We start from the raw sequence: 20,010 nt of genomic DNA, 5'->3' as shown, positions 1-20,010 counted from the left end.
ATTGTCAGCAGAATATGTAGTGAATAAAGAGGCAGTGTGCATGTCATCAAACACCTATATCCTGAAATCAACAGTGGTAATACTAGGTTGATTTACAGTATATAGATTATACCAAGGAAGAGTGAAATTATATACTTTCATTCTTACTGCAATAACTACATTACACGTATATAACTTTAGAAAATGTTTAAAGAAGGTATAATAAATACTACAGTATAATAATTTTGACGTCACATATGGACCTTATGTTTTTAGGTTGTAGAATTCAGGGTCAAAGGAAATCGCTCAATCCCTTGGATTGCGTTGCGTTAAGCATAAAGCAAATTTCATTCCTGCACACGCCTTTTGTTTATTTAAAAAGTTAGCTGTCTGCCTTCAAACAATTTAATATTATTATTAGAAACCTTGCAAGATGTTCAACCAGATATTCAGTCTTATCGTTATTGCGTAGTGGATACATATCTTCAAAATCCAATGGTCTTTTGTAGCCAATCTTAAACAATGGAGCAAGCCAACTGGAGAAAGAAAATGATGTAATGTACGCTTTTATTTTGGAATAAGTATTATTAATGTAGGTGCTAGATACTAAAATTGAATTGAGTTAAGTACCGTACCAAGCTATGTTTCCTAAGCTTATTATGGCAAGTAATCTGGTGCTTAAAAAGGAATACAGGTAACTTTCATACAAAGTGCACGATAACAAAAAAACTAAAATAATAAAATCAAGGTCAATGGACAATGTTGGCCAATTTCTGCCTGGATGGTTGCACCTACAAACAAAAATTGATCTTACCAGAAGAACAGCTTTGAGATTGGGTTAGCCCCAACGTATGGATGCCGGGGTTCTTCTTTATCCATTTCGTCGTCCTTTTCATTATCTGTTTCATTTATTTGAGGTTCTGGAATGCTGTTATTTGACATACTGCAACATACAACTTTCCCTGTTGACAGTTATTGAGACGTCGTCTGACAAGCTGCACTTCCACAGAATTAAAAGTAAATTTGTTTTGTTGACATTTCAGTTAAATAGAGGGCGTTTTATAAAATGAACTTTTTATATCAGAAAGTTGATTTTCAGCTTTCATTCTGATGCAATTTAACATAAATCTGGATTACATATTTTTATTTTATGTATTAGTCAACAAACAACTAAAATGTGAAAATATATATTTCACCATTCTAGAGAATGTTTTGTGTGTAATTTAATTTTGCAATGCAACTACTGGTACAGTAAAAATAAATTCAGAATGGAGACAATCTTTGGCAGTAGAGGTCAAAACCAATCAACAATTTTGGCCCATACATCTTATCAGAACTTGAATCTAGTCTTGATTAAAAAAAATCAAAATGCTTGCTCTTCTTATCGTATCCACGAATTAGATATTGTTTCAGCCACAGCTGCTCACAATATGATATCCAGTTGCAGTGGTGCTTACTACAGTAGCTTATCCACGCACATGTGTATATGGACGCTCCCAAAGATGCCTGCTAACTGTATTGCAAAGTTTATCATTATTTTCGTTCATTATACAGTAGTGTTGTCTGCCAAAGGTATCAGTTGATATGTTTCATTATTACCATTTACCAAGTTAATCAAAACTCACATACTTTTCACTATTATCTGGCTATATTGAACAACAATGATGCCACATAGACAAAAGGTTAAATGGTGTCCTTCATTTAATATATAAAAAAACTTCAATATGTGATTTTTTAAACATCTAACAATGTTTATACTCAGCCTTACAAACTAGTTTTGTAACTAAATTTAGCTTGATTTAAAAAAAGTTAACATAAGACTCTACATGTGAAATTAAAACACTGAAAACAACTGCCTATTATGTAATATATATACAACACGCATGCTACATTACGGAACACAGTTCTAAAATATCAAGTTGTGTCAGAAGTCCGCAATTAATAATATTAATCTTTTTAGCAAATATAAAAGTTCACACTTTGAAATGAAGTAAAAAGCTGGAAGCTTGTACTTATTATGACATAAATCATATTTAATTATTAAATTAGTCTGAAATCATAAACAGTTTGATTGTGTTACCAACATAGCATACCACCATCAGTGCAGAAACTAATCATCATAGCCTTAAGAACAATTAAAACACTTGACCATACTTTGTAGGTTAAATATTTCACCCTAATTAGGTTAACCATCCTTTTCACCCAAGAGGTATGTTTTAATCAATGATCACATTATCCCTTGATCTATCATCAGTGAGTTTAAAATCCATAGCTACTGTTCATCATGTTATTAGATCCCATGTTTCCTCCACTAGAGCCATAGAAACTATTGGAACCTCCTATACTAGAAGCGGCTGTAAAAAAAAACAAATATTCAAGTTAATTAGGATTCTGTAAAAACCTAGATACAAATTCCAAGAAGATTGTATAATGCTCATTGGCAAAAAGTTATGGATAGTAGTCTCAAGGCTTGTAATGACAATTGTTTAAGAAATTTAGCTTTCAACCTAAAGCTCTGTCCACACTATCAAACTAGTTTGACAAAATGTTATGTGCCCAAATATGGTAGTTATATGACATCATTATGTCCATATATCACATACAATTTGATAGTGTAGACAGAGCTTGAAATGTCTAGTTACCTTGGAATCCAGTGTCAGTTTCGTAACTTGTGTAACCAGTTGCAGCCGGTGTGTTATCCATCATGGTGCTACTGGATCCATAGCCACCACTATTATCAGTGCCAAAGGAATCTGAGAATCCTCTATTGCCATTACCTCCTCCATTATCACTAGTAAAGTCTCGACCTTCAAAAAATAAAATATCTTTATATATTAAGCACTGTCTACACTATCAAACTAGTTTAACAAAAAATGTGTGATTTGCCCAAATACGGTAGTGATAATGACATCATTGTGTCAACATATCACATTTTTTTGCCACATAAAGTTTGATAGTGTAGACAGAGCTTTACAGAAAATAAAAATTGTAACAAATGCAATGAATTTATGCATCCAGCTTGTAAGCATTTTAATATGTATACTTTGTTAATCTGTACGTACTGTAACTTGCACTAGCATTTCCACTACCAAATCCTCCCTTGCTAGCTCCTCCTGAGCCACTACCACCATCATCTGTAGAATTAAGGAACAGCTCAATGTAGCGTGGTCCCAGGTATTGCTTGTCCTTAGCCATAGCTCTTTGAGCTTCCTCATGCGTTGCAAAGTCGACATGAGCTTCTCCAGAAGGACGGCCAAACTTCTCGGTGATTGTCACACGAACAGGAGTAGCAACACCTCTGAAAAACTGATACAATCAAACAAAATTTAATAAATTTAAATAAAACAGAACCGGTTTATTCACAGTGGTAAGATTGATTAAGCTCTGTCTACACTATCAAACTAGTTTGACAAAAAAAGTGTGATTTTCCAAAATATGGTAGTAATATGACATCATCATGTCCATAATGGGCACATCACATTTTGTTGTCCCATAAAGTTTGATAGTGTAGACAGCTTAATGCAATGTAGGTGTAAAAAAGGCATTCCCCTGTGCCCTACCTCAGTGACATCTTTCTCCTTGGCTTCAAAAGGCAATCCTCTTAAACGCACGGAATGGTCTGTTGAGCTCTGATAACTTTGTCGATCGCCACCACCAAAACGTCCACCACCACCTCCATAGCCTGCAAGTATACAAGAACAATACATTTTATTTTCTATTATCACAGATAACAAGCACTAAATATTTACTCTAATTTGGAACTATAAATATTTATTATTATTCCCAATAAATTACCTCCTCCCCATCCACCGCCTCCACCACCTCTGCGCCCTCTTCCACCACCTCCGTAGCCACCATAACCACCTTCATAATAATCATCATCATATCCACCTCCAAATCCTACAAAAATAAAAAGTATTGGTAGTGAAAATATATTCCAGAAGATAGGACGAGAAACAAAGGCTACTGAAGTGCACATGCTAAGTTAACAACATAGTCTATTCACACCCTATAATAGCATTACGTAGAAGCTCAACAAAATCTATTTAACGTATCTGTTGAGAACTAACTTCAATTAAATATAACTTTGCAGAAACAATTTTTTCAAATCAGAAATAATTTACTGTATCTGGCAGTGTTCTCATTAACTAATGGTAAACTCAATGGTTCACTTGACTGACCAATTATGCCTTATCACAAAGCAAAGCGGGAAATTCCCACTCTTTAGACCTCATCCGGTGCAGCAATTAAAAGATCAAAAACTTACGATCCATCCCTCCTCCACCTCCTCGGTATCGTCTCTCAAAACCAGAGCGTCCACCTCCGCCGTAACCTCTCATACCGCCACCACCCCCCATACCTCCTCCTCCACCACCACCATATCGGTTGTATGGTGTTGGTCTCATGCTCATGAGAGGTCTTGGTTTTGGCATTGTGGAACGTCTCACTTCATCTAGGTTGCTACGAAAAATCTCAATATACCTAAACAAACAACATAGCAATAAATTAATAATCCAGGTAAAAGTGAAATCAGTTATATAGAGAGTGCTGTAGAAAAATTATTCTCCTATATAAGTCATCAAATTGATTTAACTGATTCTCTGTACTTCCACATATGACATATGTGTCCAGTATCATAGACAAATGCTGTAATACAGGCATCACATGTAATACATTGTATCATATGTGATGCCTGTATCATGCTAAAGATAGGTTTATGGTTTATGATACAGGTGTCAAATGTGATGACTGAATTATCTTTTTTTAACAGCACCCTCTACTGATGATAATTCTTATATTATTGATTACTCACTAAAAATTAATATTAATAAACATGTGAAAAAAAAAACTTTTATAATTTAAAAAACTTGTTATAAAATGAAGAATAAGATTTTTAAACGGTTAGTTCAAAATTAGAAATTTAATTTGTTTTGTAATTATATTTCAAGTGTAAGCAATTTAATAGTTTTACAGTTAAATTTTAATAGTTTTACAGTTAAATTTAGTTATACATTCAAATTGAGTTACAATTTTTAAATCATTTCAAAGGTGTATTGCCTATAAAAAGTCTAAGCTATTTTTGTTAAGCAACCCTTATAAGACACCAATCAAAATAATAAATTAGTTTTTTAAAGAAGTGTTTTCATTTTAAGTACAAGATACAATCAAGTCTCTTTGGACTTCTTTGAGCTGGCCCGAAATTCTTGGTGAAATCTGATTACATACAGTGCTACCAGGAAAGAATTTTGTACCCTTTGATCTGCTAAGTAATGCTGGCTTTGTTGATTGTACCAAATATATACTATATTTTTCTAAACATATATTTAGTCTTTAGAAACATTTTTTCAGTGCAACTAAATTCTGCCAACTGGTTTATCAGGTTTCACAGCTTACAAGGATCCAGAAGTTTAAGACAATTTCCATTTAAAGTTTATAATTGGACGCGACAGCTCAAACTTGGACAAGACTATAAATGGTAATCCCAAATTTATTATTTATTGAAAAATAACTTAATTATAAAACTTTTTTTAGATTATTAATTAATAATAATAAATATTTTTATAGCGCTGTTTACTTCACAACGCAAGAAGACCATAAAAAATGATTGAAACAGGAGAGATTTTAGAAGTGACTTAAATTGCTTGAGCTATTGACACATGTGGATTGACCTGTCCAAGTTTGATGCAGTCGGTCCACACTACTAAATCAGTAACAATTTTATACAACAAACCCATATGATGTAAAATTAAGGAAAGAGAAAGTATAATAAACGGCCCAAGAGTCTGGCACCCTGCGGCTCCCAAGAGTTTACACCCTCTGGTTCCCTCTGGGTGGCCATGTGCCTCTTTTACCAGCCTCCTTGGTTCTCCCACCTGTGCCCAATTTTTTCCTTGTTTTTCTTTAGTGCATCTTCAGCAATCTCCTTGGAAGAGAATTGCACATAAGCCTCCCCCGTACTCCGCCCCTCGTAGTCCGTCGGTAGTGATATCCCATTCGCCAGGATCTCCAACCCTTGAGGGCCAACCCAGAGAAAGAACAATCAGTCATTGGTTACCATCGAAACAAATACATCATACACCCATTATAAAAACATGTAAACAATCATTTCAATTGTTAAAATTGAACATCTATCATGCAAAATTAATTACTAATTGTACATTGTACAATTTCAAACATAATATAAATTTTCAAATTTACCAAATAATTGTCATTGATAAGGATAAGTTAAAGTAAAAATATTGACTTTTACTTTATGCTGGCAGCACTACAAAAACTGTGGTTTTACCTTAGAGGTTGAATAAATAAGACAACATACTGTATTAATTAGTCAACAAATATCAGTCAAAAAGAAAAGTGTTTAGTTGCAACGTCTGTCAGTCAGCATTACAAGATGTCTTCATCCATTATCATGATCTTACTACCTGATCATGGTATAGTCGTCAATTTAAAGAAAAACATCATCTTATGAAAGTAGTGATATATTGTGAACATACCTTGAAAGAACTGGGCAATTTCTTCCTTGGAACAACCAAACGGAAGCCCTCTGAGCCTGAGACAACCGTCATTGTCTTTTAAGGAGTGAACACCACTTCTCTTTGTTACCCAGTCCATCTCACTCTTTTTTGAACGAAAAACTATTTACAAAATACAGACCAAGAATTATTAACAAAATTAAATAAACAGTTTTGCAGGAATACAAGGCAATGATAAAAATGTTGTTTAAAGAAAGAACTTATTTAAAATTCCCAACAAAAAGGACAAATCTAAAAACATATCAGTCAGACTTCCAACAGTTTCAGAATAGTATTTACAATAAAGAGTAACAACAAAACATTTTGAGGCTAGTTTAGCCTTTAAACTGAGTAGTCTACACCTGGGCTGGTTTTGTAGTGCTTGGTTCCCACTAGGACGTATCGCAAGCCCAACACAAGCGAGTTGACCAATGAATAGTTCGAAATATCAAATTACGCACTTGCATTATGTTCTAGTGGGAACAAAGCTCTAAGTTGCGGATGAGATCTTTCCAAGATGATCTAGTGTATTTGTGCAAATTGTTTCATGATATAGAAAACTTTAATTGTTATGAAAATTTTAAATGTGTATGGATGGAATAGAATTTGTTAAAAAACTGGTTAAAAATCAAACATCTAAGCCCAGCGACAAATTTGCTGGTACTGATATATAAAAAGATTTATAATGTTACTGTTTTATACTTTTACACTTTTTGTCATTTTCTAGTTTTTTTACGAATACGTATTTTTTAATCAGATTTTCCGATTTTTCTTTTTTACGAAGCCAGACAAAGTTTTTTGCATCTTGTGTAATGAAACGCACCTTCAATGTAGCGCTTGCCCATTGAGTTGTTATGTTTCTTCAATGCCTCCTCTACATCAGCATCACTCTCAAACTCAACAAAGCACTCTCCACTAAAACGACCTTCTGGCGTGAACGTATATTTCACACCTTCCTTGCCACCTACAATTGCAGAACCTGCAAACAAAAAAATGTATTCATAACAAACTCCATTCAATATCAATTTACAGACATTTGAAGAAATATTTCATTCTATTCTATCACAAGTTTTTATATAGCACCCTACAAAGAACAGAGCGCCTAACAAACATTGTCAAACAACAATCTTTCTTTTGTTTTTTCTCAATCCATTTTTATTGCACATATAAACAATTGATATTTAAATGATATTACACAGTCTGATTTCAATAGGTTAAATATTATAGAATTTTTCTTTTTTTTTACATTATTTAAATACAAATTAACAGAATTTATCAGAATGACCATGGCTATCAAAGAAAAGCTTCAATCATTCTGTAATTGTAGTTCTTCATTTTTAGTTTTTTACTTGAAAAATATGAAATGACGTACATTGAATCACATAGTAAAAATAATTTGTCATGAAAGTGTATACAGTATAATAAATCAAATAAAACAGTTTAAATAATAAGGAAATCTTATATTGCTTCGGTTTCCATCACAAATTAGATGCTCATGGCACATTGACACAACAATGCAATGAATGAAATCATGTAGTAAAGTCAAAGTCCCAGCTGATGAAAAAGGTCTTAAGCTTTGATTTAAATGAATTTGCAGATTTAACATGTTCGCGAAGTTGGTTCCAAAGAAATGGAGCTGCAAAAGTGAATGATCAATTACCCCAAATGTTTGTCTTAGCTTTATAATTAGTGATTGAGTTTCACCGCTTGTGTTGTGTAATTAAAAACAGGTAGAGTGTATACCTTCAAAGAAACTGAGAACGTCATCTATCGTGGACGCCCATGGGAGGCCACGAGCACGAATCACAAAGCCTTCTTCACCCATATCTGGTTTTTGATCAAGATATTGATCACTCAGTAATTGTGAGTCTGCCATCAAAATATCAGTTAAAATCTTGTTATTAATAGGAAAATAAGTATTTGTATCAGTTATATTTTCTCTTTCATACAACAAAGTCAAACATAAAATTTAAAAAAAACGAGAATAAGGTTTATCGCAAATAGCTTGATTTCACGAGAAACATCATTGCACAATGCATGATGGGAAGGGTTTGGGAGCAATAGCGCCACCTTATAATAAAAACTTTATATACTGGTAGTGGCGCTATTGATCCCAATTCCTTCCCATCATGCATCACTTACGCTATTTGAGATAAACCTGATTTTATGATGTGCCATTTATAATATTATAACAAAACATTACTGTGTTGGCAAAATGTAACAATGAATCTACATAACTAGGGCCTATCATATCTTAAATTGAAAACTAACTGTTTGTTTCGACTGTCTTCTAACAACCATGCAGTCTAATCTAGCTAGGCGAGGTTGCAGTGCCAGTGGTTTATCTAAGCCACGCATAGGAGGCCAACAACTAGGGGCCTACAGTAAGCCAAGCCAAACAAAGTACAGTCGAAGAGAAAAATTCTAGCCCTTCAAAAACAAGGATATGCTTAATAAAAAATACAAAAAATACTAAATTCCTGATCTCGAATTCTTATTATTATACAATATCAATAAATAAATGCATATTTTCAATTATATTTATGATAAATTATACTAAATTTATAACCACTTACAACGAGCAAGAAAATCTACCGATGCTAACACAGCAGCTCACGACGCACACACACACACACGACGCGTCTCTAAACGGACCAGTCGATGAGGGCGCGATGACAATTGAAAGGATATAAAGCCTCTATAATTAGGACTTGGTAATTTCCATTTTCCAAAGAGTTTTAATTTTCTGTACTGTATCCAGGGAGTTCTGTATCGTAGTAGGAAGAATCTAAAATCTATTTATCATCAAAGGTATTGAACGTACTGGTTGAACGATGGCAGACAGCAAACTAAATAGATTCTTGGATGACCTTGATCAGAAAATATTGGAATGTCCAATATGTCTTAAGCGACTCAAAGAACCAAAAACACTCAACTGTCTTCACAATTTCTGTAAAGAATGTTTACAAAAGTGGATAAAAGAAAAGGGCAGCTTATCATGTCCAATTTGCTTGAGAGCATATTCAACATCAATAGATGCAATTGAATCTTTACCACCTAATACCTTCGTGAATGACTTATTAGAAATCGTTGAACAAGTTGAAGAAGGCAAAGAAATGGAGTGTACTATTTGTGAAAAAAGCGTGCAGACAGAGTATTACTGCATAGATTGCAGAATATATTTATGCAAATCTTGTAAACATTGTCATGTGAAAATTCCTGTTTCTGCAAAACACAAGCTTTGTCCAAAGCAGGAAATCTTGGAAATGAGTCCACAACAGATTGCAGCTCTGCATCCTCCTTGTTGCTCTCAACATAACGAAAAATTACAGTTTTTTTGTACAGGTTGTGAAATACCAATTTGCATGCATTGTGCTATTATTGATCACAGTGTGACACAAGATAATAACCATAAACTTATCAACCTTTCGGAAGCATTTGGTAACTTTAGAAAAACTGCCATGGATGTCAAACAAGCTGCAGATGCATCCAAAAAAACTTTACAAAAAGGTCTTGAAAATGTTCTAGCAAATTCTTCAAAATTGGACCAATGCAAGCTCAAATGTTTGACAGATATCGAAAAATGTACAGAATCACTAATCACTAGCATTAAGAATAAGGAAAAAGAATTAAAAAATGAAGTGGAGAGGGAATTTAAAAAAAAGAAAGAAGTGTCCGAACAACAAACACACGAGTTAACATCAATTGTGGATGAGGTAAATCAGAAGTTAAAATTGGTGGATCAGTTATTAACCAGTAATGAAGCTATGGCCATGCAATCAAGCAGTGCTGCTATTAAAGCTGTACAGACAAGTATTAATGATTTACCAAATGTACAGCCAAATGATAATGGGCAAATTGATTTTACTGAGAAGAAAGCAAATATTGACACAATCAAGCAATGTGATATTGGATATGTTAGTACAGGTTCTACAGTTCTACAGGAATGTATCGATGATGAAACTGAGACTTGCATCATGCTTGATACGCAAATACAGCCACCAGTCTACGATTATTGGTATCAAGCAAGCAATGTTCCTACAATGATACAATCTGATAATATGGATATATCCAGCCAGCAAGTTGACGATTATGACACTCTCACTGTACATACAAAACAATGTATGCCTGTATACACCAGATGGGATAGAAAGCCGGACAAGAATTATAGCATATCAGAAAACCAGGAGCCATGTGCCCAGATGGATAATTGGCTTGTTCCTCGTCAGCCCACACTTCAGATGGGTCTAGAGAATGAGCCACAAAAGTCACGTAACCAGCGATTCAAAAAAGGCAAAAAGGTCCAAGGTCACCAATGGTAGGGCTGGTCCTGGAGACTTATATATTTTGTTTCATATTTCGAAGTATATTTAAAATCCGATTTCTTGGACCTAGCAACTTTATTTTTCAAAATGTTCTTAGCTCCATCCCAACCATGTGGGCTGGTTCTGTTATTCTCGTTTCATATATCAATGTACAGTATGCAATTTCCGAGCAGCTCTATTTTTGTGTGTTCCACAGGAAAATGGTCCAATGTAACATGCATGTATAATGAACATGTTTGAATAACGTTATATCAGACAAAAGGCTACTATTGTACTGTAGCCTACTGTTGGCTTTATCAGGCTATTAATGCAGTATACTTGGTTTGCTTTTCAAAATATAATATTGTATTAAATGATTTAGGACTACACATACTATTCCACTATAACTATCACGGACATTGTGCGATAATGTGTTTTGAAAATACAGTACCGGTAATTGTTTTCAGTTATGTTTAACCCATATCTTTTTCTTTTTTTTTTTTTTATATCTTAAAATTGTTATCAAAATATGTTAAGCGCTTTGATCAAATTGGAAAAGCGCTATATAAGCAATTATTATTATTATTATTATATAATAAACCTATGCAATCAACAAGCAAAGGTGGATTTAATGATCCCAACCGACTTTTCTAATCGGAAAGCTTGTGACAATGCTTTTTCTGTCACCGCTCTGCAGATCTGGAAAGCGCTTCCTGTCGATTTGAGAGGAGTGAATTCGGCACCTCTATTTAAATGTCAACTTAAAACTTTTCTTTTTAATTAATTACTAAGTATTGATAGGCGCTCTGTTCTTTGTAGGGCGCCATATAAAAACTGGTATAGAATAGAATAGAAAGCAGCAACAAAAATGCATACCTGCAGTACCACAAGCGACAATAGCAGATCAGCACATGCCCGGAAGCAGGCATATTCCCCCACATAATCTCACTTGTAACCTTTCAATTGTATTTTCTTTATTTATAAGCACAGTAAATTTATTACAACATAACACTTGGTGCAAACATTTAAAAAAATCTTATTTTCTTTTGTTTGCAAATTTGCTTTAAACATTGTCATAATTGTTTTGATAAGTCCTGATCAACCATCATAACAGTAATATAATTTCAATATAAAGGTTAAATCAAAAGATTTTATTCATCAAACCTTACTTAAATTTTCATTTAAAATTAAATACTTCCTATATTACAGTATACTGTATTATGTTCCATCTCCATACAGAATTTACTTGTTATGTCCATTTGTTTGCTTTACTGTACTCATCTCATACTTTAATTTTAAACAAACAATAATTTCCGGACTTTGGAAACCTAGTGATAACCGACTGATTGTATAGTACAAACTTGTTCTCCTTGTACATCATATACAGCTTATTTACATATACTTTACATATAAACATTTAAAGAAACACTAAATGTTTTTATAAAATAAAATTTACAAATTATACCAACTATTTCCTAGAACACATTTTCGAATAAAAAGTGTTTTGTAAATAAAAATGAATCAGGCACATTCATGAATAATAATAACTTGCTTTATACATTTCATGTTTCTTTAATTCTGCAAGCCATGTTACAATTGGATAATTCTTGAATTCACCTCTGAACTTTAAGCAATTACGAAGCATTTGCACACCTACAGAATTGCTAACTTGATACATTTACAGCCAACTCTAAACATGTACAGTTTAAACTAAACATGTCAATAAACTCCACAAAATATTAAGTTATAAATGACTTGTACAAATTATGATTTCACTGTTAGGAGAGTCGACTGTATTTACAATTCATTAATAGTCTTGCATTGCTTAACTATGGAAAGTTTAAAATAGTTTTCCGTTTTTAACACAAATACAAAACCCATGACAAAATATATTGGACGGTATTTGTAGACTCACAATGCATATTCATTATTGAAAATGTTTATTCATAACTAGACAATGCATATTTATAAGTTGAATGCATAATCATGTGCATAAGATTTGTTAATTGGACAGATTTCAAGGCATATAAATAGTCATGTATATTTTCAAGGCATTAATAATCAAAATTGCAAATGAGAAATTCTGTTAACAAAATTATCCCCCTTAAAGGACTCTACCAATTAAAATGGAGGGGTGTCAATAAAACTATCGTACTTCTTTTTACTTGGACCACAAAGATCTACCAGCACTAGGCTAATATTGTCTAAACATTTAGATTTAAACATACCAGACATTTTAACGTCAACAGAAATTATCAACTTCTATATGGCACATATCAATAAATATATTAAAATAATTGATAAATGTGTCAATGTAATCATTAATATTTATTAAAATGTTAAATATTAAATGTGTCATACTTCTTTATTGTACCCATTATAATTATTGAGGTATATGTTATTTTCTCCTTCCCTTAATTGGAACTGCCTTAGCATACGATAGTTGAAACAAAATTGGCAGTACCGTAATTGTAAATAATTAACGACAAAATTATTATTAAAAATATAGTTAAGTAGTACAGGTACAGTTATTATGATCCTATATCATATTAACACAATTATTATGATAAACATAAACATATTTTTACAAGTTATTAATCATAATTCAAATTTTAAGTAACCATAAATTGTTTATTTCTTAACTTTGGCACAAGAGCACACACTAAGACTTGTGATGGTGACACCAAAGAACTTATAACACAAGAATCTCCTGTTCTTCAATTTGCATTCAAAACACAGTATCGGAAGTACAGGGTTAAAAGGTCAAACTGGGCGACGCCATTTCACAGCATGGAGCAGCGCCCCCTCAAAACTAGGAAGTCAATTACTCGACCCCCCTAGAGTATTAGCAGATCCCCTCTATGATTTTGACTTTCTAATTTGATGCGGGCGCCCTACTCCTTAGTCAATTACTCTACCCCCCCTAGAGTATTAGCAGAACCCCTCTATGATTTTGACTTTCTAATTTGATGCGGGCGCCCTACTCCATGGCTCACAATGGCGCCACCCATAGCTCTATTCTATCCCACAATGCCTTTCGAAATTGTTACGCGCTTCGGACGAACAGGAGATTCTTGTGTTATAAGTTCTTTGGTGACACCAACTGTGTTTGAAAACCATGTGCATACAATGACTTGAAATGAAAGGAATTCAACCTGCATTTAACATGTACAAACAGGCGTATACCTGTTCATGGTGTTACTAACAACTTAAGTATAATAAGGAGGGAGAGGTACTATACATATACAAACCTCCCTCCTCTTATTTAGTACTTAGTTATTACCTACTACTTAAGTGGTACCAGTTCGGTCTTTAAATAATTTTACATTCTAAAAAAATACAAAAAAAAGCTATTTTCAAGGCACTGTTATTACAAGGTTTTAATCAAATTTAATTTAATCACTAAGTTATTTAATTATTTGACACTTCCTTGAGAATTATAGAAAATGCAGCATTATATAATTATGCAGCTTTATTCATACAGTTCAGTATCACAATTGTTGAACTATACTTCACTTTGCTGCCGATACACAAATGTCATTAGTACAAGATGTGTACTGTACTATAATATATTAGCATATAGGTTTTAGTAATTCAGTTTATATACTATTATGTACATAACTTGAATAATTTGTTTAAAAATGTAGCATCCTCGATTGATTTAATTAAATTAATTAAAAGCATGTATCGTGTGCTTAGACCAGAGTAAGTACATTTCCAAACGAGCCACCCTAAAAATCAACTTTTCTCTAAAGCTCTGTCTACACTATCAAACAGCTCGACAAAAAAGTGTGATGTGCCCACATATGGTACTGTAGTGATATGCACAAATATGGTAGTGATACAACATCATCGTGTCCATGGGCACATCACATTTTAAAGTTTGATATTGTAGACAGAGCTTAAGTCATCTGTTTTGAAACTTTAAAATTTAGATCAATAAAGTGTACATTAAAAAAGAACTTGTTTTTAGTTTTATCCTTTTTCATGTTTGACAATCATTGGTTCATTTTGTATTATAAATAAAAACAAAAACCATTTTTGTCAAAATGGTTATTCACAATATTAATATACTTTCTTTTTTTATATATAGATATATTAGGACAAACAGTAGAAAAATAGTTGTGTAAAACACAATTTCTGAGAAAATAAATAAATCTTGCAACAAAATTTAAGCACAAATTTATCAACCGTTTTTTTAAAACGGCTTGTGCATTGTGCGTAGATTACTTTTTTGTCTATATAAATGAAATTTGAATCCAGCCACTATTCATGGAAAATGCAAGTGCATGTACATACACTATTTACCACTCAAAATGCATTCGCAAACAAAACCTTTTCGTATTAAAATTCATACTCACAAAAACTTCCATTTCTTTAAAACTTTGATCATTCTTTTCCTTCAAGTTCAACAACTAATATTAAAGCCTTATTTCATTTATTTTATGTGATCTCTGTCTACCTCCAGATACAAACAGTATTCCAAATATTTCACAACCTACACACACTTAAATTGCAAGACAATGCATACACAGACCAACATCACTCAATTGTTTACCCCAACATTGAGGCATGGACATTCTAGAATCAGCCTACTCTCATGCCTACTACTGTACCATCAATTCAAAATTCTTGCATGCTTGCTAGGACTGTTCATTACTTGAGTTGTCTAAATCGAAAGCCTTTCCTTAACTTGTAAATTCTCACCACTTTCCAGTTCTTGTATTTAAAAAGGATGAGTGGTTGTTGCCAGTTACTTTCTCTAAATTATCTTTGATCTCTGAAATGAGAAGAGAAAATGCATGATTTATTAGGAAATACTACAGTACGTACATAGCCAGGATGGTTTAACTATACCGTTCAGGACTGAACTCTATTATTTTTCTGAACACTGTACTGATATGGTCAGCTCATTTTATCTGAAAAGCCGAAGAACTTGGCAAATCTCAGACTAAAGTTATGAATAGGGGGTGCTGTTCTACATCAGCTAGCAAAGCTACAGTACTCCTAGCAACGACTAACATCTGGTCATTGCCAGATGACGATTTGTTGAAAACAAGTTGAAACGTTGCACACGTATTCATGAATGGTTTAACGAAAATTATATACAGGTACTGTATGGTACTTATTATATTATATTATAAATACTGTACTATACATTCCCTGGCAATATACATAGAAAACAGACGATCTCACCAAATGAAATAATTTTGTACCTGATATGGCAAGTAGCATCTTTCGACGTGCCCCAAACGTGGATATTCCAAGTTCTTTTAGGTCGCCATCGGTTAAGGTCATGAATGTAGCAAGGTCAATTTCTTGTTGATGAAATATGTCGATATATTTTGCCAGGCCCAGTTTACTGAAGAGCTCGGCCATCTCTGGATTTGCCAGCTGCATAGAGCTATTAGCTGAACTAGGCCATAATCCTTTAGTTGGCCTAGGAAGTGATGTTGCATCAAAGTAATTACTTTGACTGAAATCGTCTGAAAACAACAATATTTTCATTTTATTTTATTCATTGTCCTCTGATAATGTTTCTTCACAATAGCTTGATTAGAATTAACAATGAGGGTGTTTTGTGAAGAGTAACAATTAATTAAATGCTATCATAAGGTATCAATTATGATTTGAGTTATTAAATTAAAGGTCTATTTCAGAAAAATATATATTTAATTTGTTTTCACTGAATTCCTTTAATATACAGTAAATATAATTATAATTAATAACAGTACATTTTAAATTTATACATATTGTCTTTATCTTCGGATACACCACTGGCCATCTTCAACGTACTGAAAGTTGTAATGTTATTCAATTACTCATATTATTGCCGTAATTAACTACATCCTCTACCCATATTAATGCAATCAAATCAATATTCAAATGACAATAAAAAAACAAGGCCGTTTGAGAAAACCTGGTTAAAGCAAAACTTACGTTTTCTGTAGCTGGGATATCCAGTTTGAGTATCATTCAACCTTGGGCTACATGACCTATCTGGAGGCCACATGCTACTACTGCAGTTACTACCACTGCCGCTACTGCTCCCACTATCATTCAGGTGGCATTCTCCATCCTCCTCTCTCCTACTCTAAAAGATTAAATTACAAACAAATAGCATGTCAATTCATGGAAAATACACATGAAAGTACAGTGCTATGTATTTCCTATTGGTAATAACATAATTAAGTCTATGCATACTCATGCCAATTTCTTCAAAAGAGGCAATAATGTCAAAATAATATTTTTTTCTGAATATTTTTATGGATGTGTGAGAAATCGCCATGTAAGCGCAAGGCATAACAAAATTGGCCCTCATGCACGAGAATCACACATTATGCATGAGAGTTGGCAGGTATACTATTGCTGGAAATGGAACTAATGTAGCAGGTACATACTTCATATGTAGTTGGTAGTTTTTTTCCTGACTTAAACAATGACATGCCATTTGTCTTTTGAAATTCCCTAATGGCTGACTCTGGCATAGACTTTGAGAATCCTAGGCCGCTCCAGGTAGCTGTTGGTGTCCTCACTTCAGATACAACAGGTTTCTTCTTCATGGCTACAAATAAACAAAAATGATTTAAAGATGTATTGTCCCCCTGAAAAAATAATTCTTAAACAATTTTTTGTTGAATATTCCATTTTAATGTAACATAATAGTTATCCACTTTGACCAAAAATTGGATCGAAAAAAAATGTATTTACCTGAAAAAAATGTAATTTAAAGGAAAAAATGGTCAAATTGGCTTTTTGGTTGAATTTAACAATTTATTTTGTCATTTTACAAGTGAAAACATTTTTTTTTTTTCGGTTTTTTTAGCTGTCAGCAATAGCTCAGGCTAGAGGTATGAAACTAATAGTCTATCTTTTTTTCATCTCATTAATTAGAATCAATATTAAAATATTGTTACAGTGGTGCTGGTTTAAGATGTTTCCTTATTGCTTTGGTTCAACTCTTGTGCCCAAATATGGTAGTGATATGCTTAAATATGGTAGTGATATGCTTAAATATGGTAGTGATATGCTTAAATATGGTAGTGATATGCTTAAATATGGTAGTGATATGCTTAAATATGGTAGTGATATGCTTAAATATGGTAGTGATATGACACCATCATGTCCATATATGGGCACATCACATTTTTTTTAGTGTAGACAGAGCTTAAGGCTTAGTTTAGAAAGCATGTTTATTTCCCAGTGAAAAAATACCAAATAATTAAAACAACACAAGTCACCAAATGCTGCCAAAAACACTTTCCAAAAACCAAAATTTAAATTATTAATATTAATAAAAGGTTTGATTTCAGTAATAGTTGCATGTACTGTTTTGTGTCACTTGTTACAGGCGGTGTCAATAAAGTAATATTGGTTCAATAGATGTTGCGCCCTTAATGCGTTCAGCAAACTTTCCCACAAAAAACTAGACAAAATCGGAAATTAGTAATCGCATCTGTCAACTACTGTCTAAACAATGTCAATGATTTAGATATCATTTTCCATAAATTGCGATTGTTATTAATTAAATTACAGACAAGTTGAATACTGGTTTTTACAGTGAATTCACTACCGATAGTCAATGATAAATTCAACTTCATTTAATTCAAGAATGTAATGATATACATATGGTATGGAAATTATTATTCTGATAAATGCTGTCATGAGAAGCTTACAATTGCAGGTACAAATTAATTTCATAATTTACCAATATTAACAAAATTTACAATTTAGAAGGCTATGCAATTTGAAATCATTCTCCAATTTAAGATTAGGTCAGTTTTACTTTTTAAACTTTTAAATGTTTCATACATAAGTATGATCATCATAGTATAATTATAATGCAACTCCTTAATTTAGGCTAATTTCAGACAAAAGATTTATGCTCTGTCTACACTATCAAACCAGTTTGACAAAAAAAGTGTGGTATGCCCAAATATGGTAGTGATGACATCATCGTGTCCATATACTGTACAGTGAGCACATCACATTTTTTTTGTCTCATAAAGTTTGATAGTGTAGACATAGCTTAAACATTAACAATCCTAGTATAATACCACTCCCAATTTTTACCTAATTTCATTAACAGGCCCCTGGGACTATACTTGGTCATACAGTAGACAAACTTTGAATTATGCAGAGTATAGTGCTTTTTTAAATAAAATTCATTAATGTTTTTACCTCTAGTTGCCAGGACTTTCTTCTGTTCATAGTTTAAAAGAAATGGTGACAGGCATTCCATTTCTCCAGCCTTCTGGATCTGACGCTCTCTTTCCTTGCGTTCACATCCTGGCGCTCGTTTATCGGAGCCATCCGACTCACCACCAGACTCAGAAGAGTATTTTTCAGTACGCCTAGTTATAAACAAATATACATTCAAGAACATTGAATAACAAATTTGAGTTTCATTTCTATCTAGTTTTATCAATGGAGCTGTGAACATTTCAACAATAAAATGATGCTCTGTCTATTAGTTTGTTAAAAAGTGTTATGCGCCCAAATATGGTAGTGATATGACATCATCATGTCCATATATGGGCACATTTTTTTGTCACATAAAGTTTGATAGTGCAGAGAGAGCTTTTAAAATAGATTACACTTACATTAAGCCATTATTCATGCTACCAGATAAAGACTGTTGTGTCTGACTTGATGATAAAGCATTTTCACCTCCCAACATTGAGAAGTTTCCACTATTGCTCGGCGATATACTGTTTTGCATAAGCAGGTCAACGAGAGAATGACTGTTTCGTCTTGCGTGGGTATTCCCGTTCATGCTAAGCTCTATGTTGTTGTTATTGTTGTGTATCGAGTTACCATGGTGATGAAGGCTATTTAATGTGTTAGATGAAGACGGTGCTGAAATATGTACTGTGGGACTAGAACGAGGACTCTGTGTCGGACTTGCACTTTGACTGGTGTTACTATGACAACCTTTAAACAAATAAATTTGCAAACATACATTTTTAAAATGGCAATATTTTTTTATATAATTTTTTAATTTTTTATTTCATACTCATCCAACAGCGAGCACAAACTCAGCAATTACATGATGGATAAACTATTTTATAGTTTATCATGCTTATAATATAAGCCTTATTTGACGCTTAGGGAGTGGAGTTGAAATAGTTGTGAGGTACAACCCTGGTACTAGGTCAGGATTGTACCCTGGACTTTGGGATTGTAAGGCAAGCATGTTAACCACCAAGATAAAT

At 33.1% G+C, this 20,010-nt stretch overlaps 5 protein-coding genes across 6 annotated transcripts in view; 1 reads left to right on the top strand and 4 right to left on the bottom strand.

Annotated features, from left to right (window-relative positions):
- The window catches only part of LOC144845082 (DNA-directed primase/polymerase protein-like), an 84,909-nt gene that overhangs the window by 685 nt on the left and 64,214 nt on the right, over window positions 1-20,010 (bottom strand). The gene's annotated exons all lie outside the window — the stretch shown is intronic.
- Window positions 362-913, bottom strand: LOC144844962 (ATP-binding cassette sub-family C member 4-like). Its single transcript, XM_078702078.1, has 2 exons — window positions 794-913; window positions 362-515 (listed from the first exon to the last, which is right to left on the bottom strand). Exons 1-2 carry the CDS (start codon window positions 856-858, stop codon window positions 362-364), a joined length of 219 nt encoding a protein of 72 aa, XP_078558204.1. The 5' UTR covers window positions 859-913.
- LOC144845897 (heterogeneous nuclear ribonucleoprotein H2-like) lies at window positions 1,663-9,132 on the bottom strand. Its single transcript, XM_078703401.1, has 12 exons — window positions 9,068-9,132; window positions 8,235-8,385; window positions 7,315-7,470; window positions 6,474-6,614; window positions 5,853-5,991; window positions 4,247-4,461; window positions 3,775-3,879; window positions 3,540-3,661; window positions 3,042-3,285; window positions 2,622-2,786; window positions 2,211-2,333; window positions 1,663-2,173 (listed from the first exon to the last, which is right to left on the bottom strand). Exons 2-11 carry the CDS (start codon window positions 8,365-8,367, stop codon window positions 2,239-2,241), a joined length of 1,515 nt encoding a protein of 504 aa, XP_078559527.1. The 5' UTR covers window positions 8,368-8,385; window positions 9,068-9,132; the 3' UTR covers window positions 1,663-2,173; window positions 2,211-2,238.
- Window positions 9,286-10,813, top strand: LOC144844961 (E3 ubiquitin-protein ligase TRIM33-like). Its single transcript, XM_078702077.1, has one exon. The coding sequence runs from the start codon at window positions 9,326-9,328 to the stop codon at window positions 10,811-10,813; it is 1,488 nt and encodes a 495-aa protein (XP_078558203.1). The 5' UTR covers window positions 9,286-9,325.
- LOC144845066 (protein bicaudal C homolog 1-like) overlaps window positions 11,927-20,010 on the bottom strand; it is a 48,355-nt gene continuing 40,271 nt past the window's right edge. For both annotated transcript variants that reach the window (XM_078702202.1, XM_078702201.1), the window contains exons 12-17: window positions 19,399-19,729; window positions 18,977-19,149; window positions 17,197-17,360; window positions 16,736-16,889; window positions 16,012-16,281; window positions 11,927-15,575 (exon numbers count right to left, since the gene is read on the bottom strand). In XM_078702202.1, the coding sequence (XP_078558328.1) occupies window positions 15,499-15,575; window positions 16,012-16,281; window positions 16,736-16,889; window positions 17,197-17,360; window positions 18,977-19,149; window positions 19,399-19,729 (1,169 nt within the window). In that variant the 3' untranslated portion in view covers window positions 11,927-15,498. The remainder of the gene's footprint in view (window positions 15,576-16,011; window positions 16,282-16,735; window positions 16,890-17,196; window positions 17,361-18,976; window positions 19,150-19,398; window positions 19,730-20,010) is intronic.

The sequence above is a fragment of the Antedon bifida genome, chromosome 6 (genome assembly GCF_963402885.1).
Source record: "Antedon bifida chromosome 6, ecAntBifi1.1, whole genome shotgun sequence".
In the NCBI taxonomy this organism is placed as follows: domain Eukaryota; kingdom Metazoa; phylum Echinodermata; class Crinoidea; order Comatulida; family Antedonidae; genus Antedon; species Antedon bifida.
This window is presented reverse-complemented; position numbering and strand designations above follow the sequence as displayed.

Coding starts and splice junctions, on each gene's coding strand:
- LOC144845897 (XM_078703401.1), bottom strand. CDS start 8,367: ATGGCAGACTCACAATTACTGAGTGATCAATATCTTGATCAAAAACCA. Junction 4,462..5,852: donor AAGGAAAAAATTGGGCACAG/GTGGGAGAACCA, acceptor TTGTTTGTTTAG/GTATATTGAGATTTTTCGTA. Junction 3,662..3,774: donor AGGCGGTGGATGGGGAGGAG/GTAATTTATTGG, acceptor GTATACTTGCAG/GCTATGGAGGTGGTGGTGGA.
- LOC144844961 (XM_078702077.1), top strand. CDS start 9,326: ATGGCAGACAGCAAACTAAATAGATTCTTGGATGACCTTGATCAGAAA.
- LOC144844962 (XM_078702078.1), bottom strand. CDS start 858: ATGGATAAAGAAGAACCCCGGCATCCATACGTTGGGGCTAACCCAATC. Junction 516..793: donor ATCTCAAAGCTGTTCTTCTG/GTAAGATCAATT, acceptor TTCTTTCTCCAG/TTGGCTTGCTCCATTGTTTA.